Source organism: Homarus americanus, unplaced genomic scaffold, assembly GCF_018991925.1.
Source record: "Homarus americanus isolate GMGI-L3 unplaced genomic scaffold, GMGI_Hamer_2.0 scaffold23598, whole genome shotgun sequence".
Classification (NCBI taxonomy): Eukaryota; Metazoa; Arthropoda; class Malacostraca; order Decapoda; family Nephropidae; genus Homarus; species Homarus americanus.
The window spans coordinates 2218516-2235970 of record NW_024731054.1 but is presented as its reverse complement, the minus strand read 5'-3'; the positions used below and the strand labels follow the sequence as shown (position 1 = coordinate 2235970).

Here is a 17455-nt window from a genome sequence, read left to right as displayed (position 1 = left end):
TGTGTTCTGTCACACCTTCTAGGGTGTACAACACATAAACATGTGTTCTGTCACACCTCCTAGGGTGAACAGCCCATAAACATGTGTTCTGTCACACCTTCTAGGGTGTACAACACATAAACATGTGTTCTGTCACACCTCCTAGGGTGAACAGCCCATAAACATGTGTTCTGTCACACCTTCTAGGGTGTACAGCCCATAAACATGTGTTCTGTCACACCTTCTAGGGTGAACAGCCCATAAACATGTGTTCTGTCACACCTCCTAGGGTGTACAGCCCATAAACATGTGTTCTGTCACACCTTCTAGGGTGTACAACACATAAACATGTGTTCTGTCACACCTCCTAGGGTGAACAGCCCATAAACATGTGTTCTGTCACACCTCCTAGGGTGTACAGCCCATAAACATGTGTTCTGTCACACCTTCTAGGGTGTACAGCCCATAAACATGTGTTCTGTCACACCTTCTAGGGTGTACAACACATAAACATGTGTTCTGTCACACCTTCTAGGGTGAACAGCCCATAAACATGTGTTCTGTCACACCTCCTAGGGTGTACAGCCCATAAACATTTGTTCTGTCACACCTCCTAGGGTGTACAGCCCATAAACATGTGTTCTGTCACACCTCCTAGGGTGTACAGCCCATAAACATGTGTTCTGTCACACCTCCTAGGGTGTACAGCCCATAAACATGTGTTCTGTCACACCTCCTAGGGTGTACAGCCCATAAACATGTGTTCTGTCACACCTCCTAGGGTGTACAGCCCATAAACATTTGTTCTGTCACACCTCCTAGGGTGTACAGCCCATAAACATGTGTTCTGTCACACCTCCTAGGGTGTACAGCCCATAAACATGTGTTCTGTCACACCTCCTAGGGTGTACAGCCCATAAACATGTGTTCTGTCACACCTCCTAGGGTGTACAGCCCATAAACATTTGATCTGTCACACCTCCTAGGGTGTACAGCCCATAAACATGTGTTCTGTCACACCTTCTAGGGTGTACAGCCCATAAACATGTGTTCTGTCACACCTCCTAGGGTGTACAGCCCATAAACATGTGTTCTGTCACACCTCCTAGGGTGTACAGCCCAAAAACAATGTGTTCTGTCACACCTCCTAGGGTGTACAGCCCAAAAACAATGTGTTCTGTCACACCTCCGAGGGTGTACAGCCCAAAAACATGTGTTCTGTCACACCTCCGAGGGTGTACAGCCCATAAACATGTGTTCTGTCACACCTCCGAGGGTGTACAGCCCATAAACATGTGTTCTGTCACACCTCCTAGGGTGTACAGCCCATAAACATTTGTTCTGTCACACCTCATAGGGTGTACAGCCCATTAAACTACAGACTCAACCCTCAGTGTGTGGTAGGCTGTTTAGTTAATGACCTGTTGAAGTGTGATTACTGTCCAGTCACCAGACTCAAGAGCGTTCAGCCCAGTTCACAGCCCGACACGATGCCCTAAAGTCGTGTCGTGAGACCAGCTCTACGGGCAGTACCTCTCTCTAAATATATCAGCTAATTACAAGTCAATAGCTAATGCTCATTAGTTTGTCAATACCAAATAATTGTACAGACATTACTACCCAATATAACTATTAAATCAGCATGTGTGTTTACATTAAACCAAGGAACAACGAGTGAAGAGAACATTACCTGTGTGTCTTGTTTAACTTACAAGCTAAGATAATTACAAGTACAACCCAGGACAGCTGTGACGATTTAAACTATCTACGACTGTATCAAAGGTGACATGACGTGAGATGACCCTACATCTCACTCAGCTGCATCAAAGGTACCAGCGACTAACCTACACTCGTTCAGGCAAGTGTTAACAAGTGAGATAGTTTGGTATCTTACCACAGCTAAAACAATATAGACAACACAGGTATACAGTTCACCATGTATATACACAACACAGGTATACAGTTCACCATGTATATAGACAACACAGGTATACAGTTCAGTATATATTGTGGAAAATGTATAATTCCATGTAACAATTGTGAATTGTAAGTAAAACCTGGTAGCAATCTGCCCCGTGGAGCCTTGAAGCAACTATCCTCATTTACTCAGTGAGCATTATAGAGGAACAGTCCTTAGTGTTCCTGACCTGCATCTGATAATGGCTGAACCACATCATCAAGGTCAAAAGTAAGTAATAAAAAATGGCTCTGTTATAAACCATCAAGTGCCGTTGAGGACGTCTGTGATGTGACCTTGTAAATACTGCCAAGTTAAACCTTTTAAGGAAGGTCTTCACTCCCTGCAGTAGTTTGTAACAGGTGGGTAAGACCTGCACAGTACAAGACTCACACCACCGACTTAACACCAAAATATTTATCATTGTCACCTCAGAGATCCACTACATCCTCACACAATAATAATTCTTGGCTTTGGCACAATTAAGGCCAGAGGGAAGATGGAGTGGCAAGAGAAGGCCACCTTATAGTTGTGTGTGATCAAGACTCATTCATCAGTGGCATAAATGTTAAAGCCCACTATGGCCGAGTCAACATTAAATTACCGGTATGATTCACCTTTGTATAATTTAACGTATTGACGTCGTAATTACCAGTAATGAGCCGTTTGGGCAGTTGGTCTGTTAAAACTGTACAGTATGGGAGGAAACTAGTATTGTACCTGCAGAAAACCTGCCATGTTCTTTATTGAGGGTAACATCAGTCCCAGGCTGGGAAATGAACCCAGGACACAGTAATGCACCACTAAAGATATACAACTCCTGATGTATCTGAGAGACAATCACCAGTGTTTTGGTATAAAAACAATAAACAATATTTTCATGGTTCTATATCACTAAAGTGGTCAAGTTGCTGAATATATTGGACATTTTCCTGCAAATATTTGTATTCCAGGTATTAATCACATGCATTGTCAACTGTCTATCATGGTTAGTACAGTAGTCCTGTCTACAGTACATATAAGACAGATATACTGTAGACAGATGGACAGAAAGATGTAGAGATATACCATATTTCTCACCATATAAGACATATTTTTAACCTAACAAATGTCTCCATAATTCACCCTACATCATACATAACTGTATACATATACACCAGGGCAAGCTGTGTTGTTATTTTTCAACTCGTAGTTTTGGGTAGATATACGTAGTTTTATTCACTTTTTTAGCAGTTACATGCACACAAAAGCTTTCTTAGACTCAGTCAAAAAATTATTATCAAAAGGTAAAAAAACACACAATAAACTTTTATTACGTCGGCAGGAGTCAGCCCACGACGGGGGAGCACACCCGTCTCCCACATCTTTAGTGAAACAGTTGTCAAATGGCATGCAGTATTTTTTCCTTCCTCTTATTTAGTATTATTTTTATTCGTTCCTCACATTTACGGAGGAATACATTAGACAGCAGAGGGATAAAGACGCCACACTTGTCCACATTCAATGCCGTGGTTGTGTGAAATGGTTTGTAGAGTAAAAACCACAAATATCCGGAATCCCTGGATGGGAAATCCTCGGTTGTCGAGGGTCAACTGTACTGTACAGGTTATGGAACACATTGCAATTTTTTTCTTTTAAATATTTGTTCCTTTTATGAAAGTTTAGTTTAGGTGAACTTTCTTGAGACTATAAACCTCTCATGCTATATCTGTGGTTGCCTTTAATATGGTGAGAAATACAGTACAGTAATATAGATAGATAGATAGCCTGAAAGTTAGACAGAAAGATAGAACAAAATCATCATCACCGTCCAAATCATACAGCCATTTTCCACACCACCTCTTGCAGTCTGTCTTGTCAGGATTCTAAGATCATTTCTTACAATCTCTCCCCATGTCATTCTTGGCCACCTACCACTGGCTCTCCTCCTCACCACAATTAGAGTCATGCACCACTTAACCCAACTGGTCTCATCCATTCTCCCCACAATCCCGATCTTGGTCTACTTATACGTAAATCTTGGCAGATACTCTCAATACCCAGCCGTCCTCTTAGCTCTGAATGGTGATTCTTATCTTTCAGCGTCACAGTACACATCCACCTCACCATTCTCATTTCAGCTCACTCAAGACTGCATATGTCATCCTTTTTAACTGCCCATGTTTCACGGATATATAACACCACACTTCTCACACCAGTTGTATACATTCTTCCTTTCATGTGATGGGAAAGTCCTCGTGCTGACAATAAAGACAACAGTTCCCTCAACTTCCTCCAGCCATTTATGACTCTTGAAAATGAGCAGCACCCCATCCAGCACTGATCATGTCACCCAGGCAGCAGAACTCATCCATGACTCACAACACAGCAGCCTTCAGCACCCCCTCCAGCACTGATCATGTCACCCAGGCAGCAGACTCACAACACAACAACCTTCAACACAACAGGCAGCCTCATCCAGCACCACAGCTTCCAGCACTGATCATGTCACCCAGGCAGCAGAACCCATTCCATGACTCACAACACAGCAGCCTTCATCACCCTCTCCAACACTGATCATGTCACCCAGGCAGCAGAACTCATCCATGACTCACAACACAGCAGCCTTCAGCACCCCATCCAGCACTGATCATGTCACCCAGGCAGCAGAACTCATCCATGACTCACAACACAGCAGCCTTCAGCACCCTCTCCAGCACTGATCATGTCACCCAGGCAGCAGAACTCATCACCACTTTCTCTCCAGCACTGATCATTTCCACCCAGGCAACAGAACTCATCCATGACTCACAACACAACAGCCTTCAGCACCCCCTCCAGCAATGATCATGTCACCCAGGCAACAGAACTCATCCATGACTCACAACACAGCAGCCTTCAGCACCCCCTCCAGCACTGATCATGTCACCCAGGCAGCAGAACTCATCCACACAGTCCAGGGATAATCTTCAGTGTTGAGTGTCTTCAGTCTTGCTGTGGACATATTTACCTGCACATACACAACACTTACAGTCAGCAATATCCTGCAGTCTGCCATCCACTCCACTGTACCTCTTGTGTACCCACCTTCCTCATTCACTGTACCTCTTGTGTACCCACCTTCCTCACTCACCGTACCTCTTGTGTACCCACCTTCCTCACTCACTGTACCTCTTGTGTACCCACCTTCCTCACTCACTGTACCTCTTGTGTACCCACCTTCTTCACTCACTGTACCCACCTTCCTTACTCACTGTACCTCTTGTGTACCCACCTTCCTCATTCACTGTCAATATCTTTCTTACTGATAGCATAGATATAGATAAGACAGATACTTGTATATATAAAGACAGTCTGACAGATGATATAGATACCAAACAGACAGACTGACTGACATACAGGTATTGAAAGACTGATAGAAAGATATAGATATACAGATAGATAAAGATAGACAGTTAGACAAACATAAAGACATACCTGTAACAGCAGTGTTCCCATGCTCCAGTTGTTAACTTCACAAGGTTTAGTTGTTAACTCATCTGTAACAAACAAACAAAAACATTTAATATACTCAACAATTTATGATAAAAATATGTCCATAGATTAATAGTTATTCAGTACAGCAGTTGTTTGTTTTATGCAAGTTTGGTTTATGTGAACTTTCTTGGGACTGAAAACCTTGCATGCTTGTCATTTTTGCCTTAATATTCCCAGCTAAATTAGAGGTACATTAATACAGTAGTTTAGACAGACAGACAGACAGGTAGACATAGACAGATTTGGTGATAGACAGACATAGAGATGAAAATATGAAAGAGATACTGATAGATATAGATAAATGTACTGTACTGTATATAGATTGATAGACTGACAAATACTTTGGTAAATTTACATTTTCAACCAATATGGCTCACGAGTTGAGCAATGTGTATTTCCGATGGTTTAGACAATTTTAAGACACTTATCTTCTATGACATTTCCCTCGCAAATGACCTAAAATTACTTATCCTAACCCCCTAACTGGGAGGTCCGCCCCCCTGAATCCCCTGGTATATTTAAGCCCTTTGTGAGGGAAACGTCAAAGAAGAAAAGTGTCTTAAAATTGTCTAAACCAGGCGTGGCAAACCTGCGACCATTTATTATTTATTATTCTGGAGTTGGGTTAGGTAGAATTTATCCTACTGGAGACAGCAACTGGGTGATTCATTAGCTTACGGGAAACCACAACTTCACATATAGGACACGGGCTGATTTTTTTTGCCATTTTTCAGACATAAAAGTGCATTTTATATGCTGTAAAATAAGGTAGTAAAGATATGTTACTAGTATTATATCTTCTACTGTACCTACACATTATTAGGGGTATATTTTGGTCAGTTAGGTGATGCATCTTGGGGTCGTGGGATGAAACTAATTTTTCCCCTAAGTTATTTGTTTCAATATGTACCGTTTTGTTTATCACGGTAGTTTTCTGGAACCTAACCCCAGTGATTATCAAGGATACATGATAATGTTTCTTGGCATTGTAAAATAAATACATGTGTCTATAGGTTGTTTCAATGTAGTTCCTCATATACCAAGATTAACATTGTCATTATTCTGGTGGGTGTGTCTCATAAGTAAGACAAATGCTGTAACTGTAGGAAAAACCAATGTATCCACAGACTGCTTCACTCATCTTGTGTTAAAAGCCAAGAAACATTAAGATATTACTTTAAAAATTATTATGGTGGATTGTTTCATAAATGGGAAAGATTGTTATTGTAAACTGAAAATATCGTAAGGTGGAAGTGACGATAAACCGCTTCACTGTCCGTACTAATACAATATTAACATTACTTTTGGGTTAGGTAGGATTTAAATTTTGGTGGGTTGGCCCGCAGAAAATTACCTAAATCATAATGCAGCCCATGACTGAGGAAAGATTGCCCATGACTGAGGACAGGTTGCCCATGACTGAGGACAGGTTGCCCATGCCTGGTCTAAAACATCAGAAAAACACATTGCTCAATTCAAGAGCCATATTGGTTGAAAATGTAAATTTACCAATACTTGTATTGATAAATAGATACAATAAATAAAACAGACTGAGATAGGTATTGATAGATATACTGAAAGGCACATAAAGACAGACAGACAGACAGACAGACAAATGACTCCTGTAGTTTACCTTGCCATATGTGGTGGTGGTGCTGTGGTAGTGGTGGTGGTGTTATAGTGTTCATTGGAAATAAGTTCTACAATGGCAGCTTTTTGTCTCAGCCTGCAGTGATCATTTTCAGTTGTGATGGTGCTGTTCAATTTCCCAAAGGTCGTTAACTCATCTGTAACAAACAAAAACAATTAATATACACAACAGTTTATGATAAATATATGTCCATAAATTAATAGTCATTCAGTACAGAATTTGTTTGTTTTATGCAAGTTTGATTTATGTCAATTTTCTTGGGACCGTAAACCTTGCATGCTTGTCATTTTTGCCTTAATATTCCCAGCTAACTTAGTGGTACATTAATACAGTAGTATAGACAGAACAGTACTTTAGACAGACAGACAGACAGACAGACAGAATCCCAATTATCCGGCATCTACGGGGATTGAGAGGTGCGAGATTAACAGGTTTTCCCGTGAGTTCAAACTCGCTCTCAGGATCCCCAATAAATCCTTCAATACACAGTGCTACAGGCTGACCTCACAAATTTGTGTCTTGGAATTTTGAAATTCTTTAACTCTTATTAAACTCTATATATATGATAAGGCTTATAAATAAAGAAAATATAATAGTATAAAACTGCACAACGGTACAACTTTAAATTCTGATTAAGGATCTGGGTTCACAGTTTAAAAATTCAAGTAATTACAGTAGTTTTAATTAATGAAATTTGTAATAATTAGATATTCAGAACATTTAGAAAGTCAGTTACACTGTGCCCATAAGTTTTTAATCACCTTGATATACATTTTTTTTTAATAAATAGATACTGACAGATATTGGTAAGACATTTAGTATATACATTGACAGACTGGCAAATACTTATATTGATAAATAGAGTGACACATACACACACATATATATATATATATATATATATATATATATATATATATATATATATATATATATATATATATAAAACTGACAGAGATAGGTATTGATAGATAGATATTGGTGGATAATGGGTAGATAAATTGATAGATAGGTATACTGAAAGGCACAGAAAGGCAGACACACAAACATAAATAAGCAGTTAGATCAGTGGTTCCCAACCTCTTCCGTTCTGTGACCCCCAGACAAAACATGATAACTTCTGTTGCCCCAGTCTAAATCTTTCTTCGATGAAACAAACTAAATGTCACTGGAAAGAGCAGTTGGAAATGATACTTTAATATTATTAGTTGTACATACAGTACCAGTAGCTATATAAAATAAAACTGCCACACAATAAAAGATTCCAAGTCATGGATAGTGTTTGTGAACAATTTAAACCTCTGTTGTGTCTCCAGTAAATGCTGTGTATTATAATCACACATAAATAAAATCAACTCCAAAACAACTTGGGCAATCAAAACTATGGACACTGTGCCTGTGTGTATAATTTACACGCATGCAAAAAGAATATTAAAAAAGTTAATTAAAACTCAGTGGGTTGGATGACATTGCTTTTTGTCATCAATTGTGGCATCAGTGGTTTAGTCACAGTCAGGGCACAGTGGAGGCCATCTTCCAGTGGAATTGATAGCGCTGTTTCTATTTGATGCTCAACAGCAAGAAAATACCCGCTTCACAGAGAAAGGTAGACGAGAATGGCAGAAGCACCACGATAACCAGTTTGCTGATAATAAGGTAACGGCCCATTGCCACCCAAAACTCTGTCAAGCATCATTAGCTCAGATGGTTTAAACCAGGGTGCAACCTTTATACACTAATCAGCCACTTTGTAAACAAGAAATCAGCCATCACACAGAGTAGTAAGCCCCCCAATATCATGAGCATTTTGAAGCCATGTGCACTTGATATTAGGGGATATTCTGAAGTCAACAGTAAATAATTTTTGCTATACAAAATGCCCGAGTACAACACTGGATTAAAGAAAAAGTACTGGAATTTTCTAGTGAAATGGGGGTCCAGAACCCCCAGGACCCCCCTGGATCTGCCCCTGCAGCTGTACATCACCAAGAGCACAATACAGTACTACCACACTGAAAACACTGCTACTTGTTCGAATAGCCAAGTTAAGCAACGTTAGTACCTAGATGGGTGACTGCCTGGCCCTAAGAACACCACATGCTGCTGGCATAAAGACTCTACTGGAAATAAGTATCTCATGTCTTTGTCAGCTGTCCTTGATCAAATTGTCTGAATATTATCTTTAACCTCATCAATATATGGCTGACAATGGCTGCCCTTGTCTGCTAAATAAGAAAAGGATTTGAAGCAGATTTTCAACAGTAATTGTTATAAGTAATTTATGTACTAGCATTGTCAGGTATAATTTACCAGTTTAATAAAGAATATCAGGTTAGGTGTTTCCTGCATCAAGTGTTCCAACATTCTTATCTTACCTTATCAACTTGGCCGGCCGCTCATCACATACTATAATGCCGGCCGCAAATATGAGGGTTGCAGACCCCTGGCACTCTGCTAGTTAGGTCAAGCCTTGTTTACTTTTATTATGAACTAGCATGGTTTAAATTACCCCTATGGTCAACAGGCTGGGAACCACTGACTGTTAAATAGATAGAAAGATATAAAGAGGAAGACAGACAGACAAATGACTAACAGCAGCACAGTTACAACAACTTGTCTTAAGAGTTTGACGGGCACAAAGATTTCCTGTATAGGCTATGAGAGCTGTTCCTTTAGTTTACCTTGCCATAGGTGGTGGTGGCAGTGGTGATAGTGCTGGTGGGAGCTTTTGTTCCATGCTCCAGTTATCATTTTCAGCTGTTATGGAGCAGTTCAATTTCCGAACATTTTGTTGTAACATCTCCTGTAACAAACAAAATATTATATTTACTATGAAGAACTAGGGGAGGTTAGGCTAGGTTAGACCCAGACAGCTGCTGTACCATCCATTATCAATATCTTAGGTATTATTACAGTTTCAGCCACAACTCAGTTAGAGCAATTTTGTGCTTTCATTGGTACCAGATACCAAAATACCCCCACCTTAAGTACTTTCTGTTTAATATGGGACGGCTAGGAAGTTAGGTAAGGTTATGATTAGGATTCTTTGGATAGTTATGTCAGGTTCTATGGGGAGAGGGGCGGGTGATAGCTTCAAAACCACTCATTTCCCACTGATATGAAGGTCAATCAGTGTGAGTGATGATGTGCCGTAATACTCATAGACGAAAAATGTCTTAGAATTGTCTAAACATTACAAAATACATATTAAAAACAGCAAGAATGATCTGTGTAAGTCTATAAATTGAACTTTGGTTGCTGTAATCTGCAATTTTACCTTAATATTATGAATAATTGACGGTAAAATAGTCATATAATCCCTGCCTACATGTTATGTCCTGAGAGCAGTTCTCTTACCTTGTCCAAAATGTTCTCACAAGAATTATAAAGCTCTACCTCTCTTACAACACCATAATCCCTGCACACATCTCCATATTAATACTAACAACACAATATTAAAGCTATACATACCTCACAACACATGGCTGCTGTGTTTACACGGGAGAGCACCAGCCACGCTCCCTCTCAGGTAATAGTTTTGGCATTAAATTTATTTTATAAACGCCATAAAAATTATAAAATTACTCCAAAATATTATTAATTGTGTAAATTTTGTCAGTGTGTGTTGTTTGCCAATAATGCCTTAATAATCTTATATAGGGCCTCCCTCAGGATGGGCAGCAAGATGTTTCCACTTCACTAAATCAACCGAGAACAGTAATAAAAATATTTTCTCGCCGATTCTTGAGGATAATGATATTATCCATATTTATGTAACCATAAAATTTTTCCTTGGTGTATTCAGGTGTATTTTTACTGAAATCTGACCTTCATTTTTGGGCAAATGAGCAAATTTTGTAAAAATAAATAAATAAAAATACTGTATATATATATATATATATATAATTTTATATTCCACTACTGATTAATGTATGTGAATTTTTTCTGTTATATATTTATTGTTCCTATTTTCCTTTTGTTTTATAACTCATGTAATTTTCTTTAATTTCCTTGGTTATGTTTTCCCAAGTTATTCTTTTAATATAATCTTAAATTTTCTTAGTTATATTATGTTTTTCCTATATTTTTGGTCTTTATTTCAGTATGTTTATTACTTTATTTTCCATATTTTACTTTTCTTACTTAGTTTATTTCTTTCAATGTCATTATTTGTTTATTATATTTTCCTCTTAATTATTTCAATATTTATCAGTACTTATTGTTTGTGCATTTCCTCTTACTTCTATTCTCAGCTGTAGTCAGTAATATTCTGTTCAATGGATTAACCTGGGAAAACCATACCATTCTTTACCACCATCTCTTGGTATAATTGCTGTACTTACACGGTAGACTGCCACCACCCAGGCTTTTATTAGAAAAACTGGTATCTTTTTTACCTTTATCCTCTTCTCCACTGATCCGCTCGTTAGCTGCTTGGGCTAAGTGTTAGGTAGCGTGGTAGACGAGCTTAGGTATGTGAGTTACAGTGTTTATTTTAAGAGAAGCAATTGTTAGAAGGAAAGGAGTGATGATACTGTAGTGTGTATATGTGGTGCAGGTAGTCAACTTTCTCTAGGACCACATACACACATACATAAAGGAGATCTCGCACTCAGGATGGAGATGAGGAAGGAAATTCAGTATAGAGTTAACTCCAAGTATATTGTATGTTCAATGCAGTAGGATGCTGGGAGTTGCTGTAATGTGGAGGAGCTTCTTGAGAGGAGGTCTTGTCAGCTTGAGAGCTTGGTGTAGTCGGTGAGGCAAGGAGGTATTGATACAATCCTCGCTACTCAGGAATCGAGGTGTGAAATGAAAGGCGCCGCTGACTGGCTGGGCGAGGGCGGCAGGTGGCCAATCAGCGAGGACGGCGGAGAGGTTGTAGTGAAAGTAAGCCACTACAATACTCAGTCTACAAAATCAATATCTATTAAAATCAGATGTGAATAGTGCAACAATTTGAACCTTTATCCACAACAAAAACTAGGTTCACTCACTGATCATTGCAACATTCAAACAACAACAGACCAACCAGCCTCTTCCCAGTGAGATGACAAACAGCAGTTGCTTATACTGTACTGTAAAATTAAGCAACCAGCCTCTCGCCAGTGAGCAAGACTAAACAACAGTTCATTACGCAGCTGAATGGATCTGACAACAACAGCTGTCCTCAGAAGATCAGACACCCCAGTTTATTTAACCTATAGCATCATCCATCCTCCCCTAACCTCCTACTCTCTCTCCCTCCCTGCCTCTGACCATTGTGTCTGAGGTAGGATGAGAGAAGGGTGTTATCCAGTGTGACTCCCAAACATTGCAGGTTTTCTCGTGGTACTAACAAGTTCTCCTGTACTAACGCTGGACAACGGAGGACAATAGGGGGGGATTAAAAGTGGCTACTGGCTTCTTTCCCCTTCAAGCAGTGAATTCAAATTAAACTTTACTCAGGTAAACTCCTGATGTAATCATTCTGTCCTCCTGCTATCCACCCTTTCCTCCTCCTGCTATCCACCCTTTCCTCCTCCTGCTATCCACCCTTTCCTCCTCCTGCTATCCACCCTTTCCTCCTCCTGCTATCCACCCTTTCCTCCTCCTGCTATCCACCCTTTCCTCCTCCTGCTATCCACCCTTTCCTCCTCCTGCTATCCACCCTTTCCTCCTCCTGCTATCCACCCTTTCCTCCTCCTGATATCCACTCTCTCCCTTCCTGATATCCACTCACTCCTCCTCCTGATATCCACTCACTCCTCCTCCTGATATCCACTCACTCCTCCTCTTGATATCCACTTTCCAACTTCCCTACTCTCCCCCTGAAACCTTTAATTTTCTTTTAATTTGCCAGTCTTCCAACCAAGTGATCTCATTACATTTGTCCATCCTTGTAGGTCATAATATTATGGAAACAATTAAAACTCTACATATAAGTTCAGCAGTTTGTGTCTTTTCTAAGTTATTTCATACAATGACAGTATACAGTAATAGATGCTTATAGAGGAATGAGTGAAAGGGAAGGGAACAATTTACAATATAAAAATGAGTTGATTCATCTCCTTTTTCAAACATAACTGCTTCATTACTGTTTTTTAACCCCTTCACTACAGAGATGCCATAATATTTTAGTTGCCAATGCCAGATGATTTTATTCAGCTCAGAGGTGATACAATATACGAGGGATTAATAGGAGATACTGTAGTCTGAGAATGTAATGAAACGACAACACTAAAGTCACAATTTTCCCATAAGTTCTCCCATCAGTTACTTTGAAATTTTTTTATTAAGTCAATACAGTAAAGTACCTGGTTAAATTTTCATGATCCACAGTGTTCAATACTCACAGACTATACCCAGATCAATACAACAGGAGACGTTCATTCACTTCTCAATACTGTATTATAAGGGGCGAGGAAGGGGAGATGATGTCAAGTTTACAATTTACGACACATACACTACCACACTGTCCATGCTACCAAAAGAATATGTGACAGAACAGAGTAAGAACTATGAACAAGAGAAGTAAGTTAGATAAGGGTGGTGTAGGTGTTGGAAAACACACGCCCTTACAACACTATGTAAAAATTTTAAGGGGAATAATTCTCATTGACAATATTAAAAAAACTCCGCAAATAAATCCTTACAAAAATCATTGATTCTAATCACAAGAATTAACTAAACACATTCAAAATAAGAAATGGCTTATTCCTTTGTCCAGGGATGCATGTGTGCCCAGTTAGTTCCAGTGCATATAGCAACAGGCAGTGGAACAGTCAGGTGAACGAATGGCCCACACAGCTGCTGAGTGTTTTCCATTATAGGCTCAACTATGTCTGAAATGTTAAAATCAACAGCATACAGTATAGTAAATAGCTACAAAGTTTTATTATAATCTTATGACATTTTGCAGTACAAAAACTTCTCTGTATGGTCCACACAGTGAAAATGTTTAGATACAATAACCAACTTTTATGTACTGTAATGAAAAGAAGAAATGCTTTGAAAAGAGAGAGAGAGAAAAAAAAAGGATTTCATTAAAGGTATAAGATAATATTTTTGAGAGCAATATACTTTACTTTATGGAGTACAGTATAGTATACAGGACGTGAAAAGTTAAGAAATTTTATAAAGAAAAGAAAATCAACAGTTATGAAAATATATGCCAAAGAAAAGAAAATCTAATGTAAATGCAATTAAAAGGCAGGTGAGTGTGTTGCTTAAAAAAAGAGAAATGAAAGTTTACACAATAAAATAAATATAGTAATGTAAGGTTCTGTATCATCTTACCAATAACAGTGTCAAGGTCTTTGCTACACACTTCCCACACCATCTCATCATGTATGTGTATCAGCAGCTTGGCATCAAGGTCAGGGCGAGAGGCAAGAGCAACTTCTGTCTGTACCATGGCTGCTTTACTGATGTCTGCCGCTGAACCTGGTCACCCAGAAAATGATGCAAAGTTTATTAATGAGAACTTATAAATCTAACTGATTGTCAAGATTTACCGAATGGTCTTGATCAGCTTCAAATATGGTCATGAGAAAGGATGCCTTAGATTTTACAGTTAAACATGAAAGAGGCTGTATTTGGTCATAATTACAGATAGGAAATATAACACAAATCCCAGCAAAATTTAAACAGCGACACATCTAAGATTTTGCTTGTAAAAGTTAGGATGTGTAATCATATAACAAATGAATCTTGCCAATAATGTAGTTGGATATTTTTTTCACTGTAGCACACTGGTATTAAAGCCATATTCTATACTGTATATAATAACTCCCTTCACATGCTGTCATTCACTTTTAAACACAAAACTTCTCATGAGACATACTGTTACTGACAAACCTTGAATAACAAAGTTGATAGCTTGTCTCTCCGCCTGAGCCTGAATGACTGAGTCTTGCGACTTAATGCCAGGAAAGAAACGTCGACGGTTGAATATTGTCGTCAGAAAACCTTGGGACTTACAAAGATTAACTACAGACCTCATGTAGGCAGGGATACCAGGAAACCGTTCTGAAAATCATACAGTTTGTTAAATGTCATTTCATTTAACCTATAACCTATCAATCTCATTATGTCTCCTCCCAAAAATATCAGAAACTTCTAAGAATCCCCATAAAACAGATTATTTACCAATAACATCTTCAACTTATATTTCTTCTCAACACAGATGCAGACACAATATTTTACTACTAAGTATACAAGCTAAGGTAGTGGAGTGGTGAACCTTAGTTGCTTATAGATGACTACTCAGCAACATCTGGTGGTCACACATATTTTCTTAAATTGCAAAGTACAATACTCTACCATTGCAATAATTACTGCTTTTTAGTTTTATATTTTAGTACAGTACTCCATACTATATAACAGTACAGTATAGTATCTACCTTTTTGTCTTTTCCTGCTCCCTTTTGTCTATGGGTTTGCTTGTGCACACTCACTAAGACAGCTACCATATAACTCTTTACAAATACTCTTATCTTTCAGACAAGCAAGTGATGATTGCTGAGCTTGAGGGATAACAAAACCACCATGTTCTGTACAGTTCTCAGCAAAATTGTGCCTACTTGAAATTCTCTAAATACAAAAAGCCATGCATAATGATGTTGATACTGTAATTGTTAATACACAAATACAATATTTACATACAAGCTCAAACTGCTTTACTCTACTTACTCATGAAGGATGTTATTATATCTTTAGCGTCCAGGGGACTTATGTCGAGCACCTCTCCTAACTTTTCTCGGCCGGCTCCATAAACCACAGAATACACAACACGTTTTGTTCGTTCACGCTCACTTGTAGTTACCTCGCTCACATCTTTGTCCAGCCTAGACATTGTGATATATTTAAATCATTATAAACCAATCTGATGACAGCAGTGATACATATATTATCCAATAGTATCTCATTATTGATTAAATAAGAGAGATTTGGCTGTTATAATTTCAAACAAAAACATGAACTAACAACAATTACCAACATTTAATAAAGGAAGAATCACCATTTTTCATAGAATTTATAAACACCTGTACAGTTAACCTTAACAAATTGGAATTTTAAGAAAACAAAATTTTCAAGGACCTGCAGTACATATTCCTTTTTAAGAACCAGTAATGAAAATTGACTGCATCCAGCCTGTTGTGTTTCAGTGTTTACTGGTGGTAATGGATCCACAGTCTATCTCCAGCATAATCTTCATTTAGTGGGGCATGCTATAACGAACGGATTCTACTACGAATATTCCTATAACGAACGGATTCTACTACGAATATTCCTATAACGAACGGTTTTACCTATAAAATTGAGAATGCTATAACGAACGAAACTCCTACAACGAACAGTATTTTTTATCATTTTTTGTACTAATTTATTATTTTTTATTACAAGTATTAATGATATTCTTTATTTTAGGAGTTTAAATGCACATTTATGCACTTTTTTACAATTTTTACAATTTTATATTGTATTTTTCATTGTTAAGTGGTTGTATTTGGGGGCCCAGAACGGATTACCCCTATAACGAATGAGGTTCTAGAACCAATTAAATTCGTGTTATTGGTAATTTTATAAAAGAAAGACTTTATGACATCAACAGAGTTTCAAAATTGGTCACTTAAATAACAGTCTCCACAAACCGGGACTGTTTGAGAATCCAGCACAGCCGCAATCACAAGTTTCTGAATACTAGAAAGTTTATTAATGGTACCTAGCTGGGGTACAGATAAATTAAAACTGAATTAAAACATAAAAAGTTTACCACAGAAGAAAGATCAACTTCATCAGTGACTTTGTACTATTTGTTAATTTAAAAACTGATGGATAAGTGATTCTACAAATGTATGATTAAACAGATAAATACATACCCGGTACATTTATATCCAACCGCTTGGAATGGCCGGAGCTGGTAGTATAATAATCAAATCCAGTAAAGTATGCCAATGAAAGTTATATAAACTTCTGGCCCAGTGTACAAATAACTAAAAACAAACTTTATGCAAAAATAAGTTGTCAAATCTCTCCTAGTATGAAAGCCAAAATATTATTACTCTATATTTATCTATATTTATTTGACCATCCTTCAAGCTGAGTTGGAAAGCCATCACAGACATAGGAAGACATCAAAGTTTGTTTTACTTCTGAAATAACTCACCACATAGCAGATAGTTGTTTAAATATGTCTACAGTACATTTTTTTGACTGTTTAAATCCAGCTTGTAAGACAGAATCCTGGGACATGTGAGCTAACATTCGTAACTCTGTTTGTTGAAAGTCTGCAGCCAAGAGGATATATCCATCTCTGCTGCAGAAGCACTCTCGGGCCAGTACAACTGTTTCTGTGTGTCAGATATGAG

At 38.3% G+C, this 17455-nt stretch overlaps 1 protein-coding gene and 1 long non-coding RNA gene across 3 annotated transcripts in view; both read right to left on the bottom strand.

The window, feature by feature from the left end:
• The window catches only part of LOC121867498, a 13275-nt gene extending 2547 nt beyond the window's left edge, over positions 1-10728 (bottom strand). Inside the window, exons 1-4 of one of the 2 annotated variants that reach the window (XR_006089162.1) lie at positions 10575-10728; positions 9785-9906; positions 7086-7239; positions 5393-5454 (exon numbers count right to left, since the gene is read on the bottom strand). This is a non-coding gene — a long non-coding RNA (uncharacterized LOC121867498). The other variant, XR_006089163.1, reaches the window with a different exon arrangement.
• Positions 10729-13024: 2296 nt separating this feature from the next.
• Positions 13025-17455, bottom strand: part of LOC121867424 (DNA polymerase nu-like) — a 4589-nt gene continuing 158 nt past the window's right edge. The window contains exons 2-6 of the mRNA XM_042367335.1: positions 17254-17437; positions 15777-15931; positions 14943-15113; positions 14382-14528; positions 13025-13927 (exon numbers count right to left, since the gene is read on the bottom strand). Coding sequence (XP_042223269.1) covers positions 13797-13927; positions 14382-14528; positions 14943-15113; positions 15777-15931; positions 17254-17437 — 788 coding nt within the window. The 3' untranslated portion in view covers positions 13025-13796. The remainder of the gene's footprint in view (positions 13928-14381; positions 14529-14942; positions 15114-15776; positions 15932-17253; positions 17438-17455) is intronic.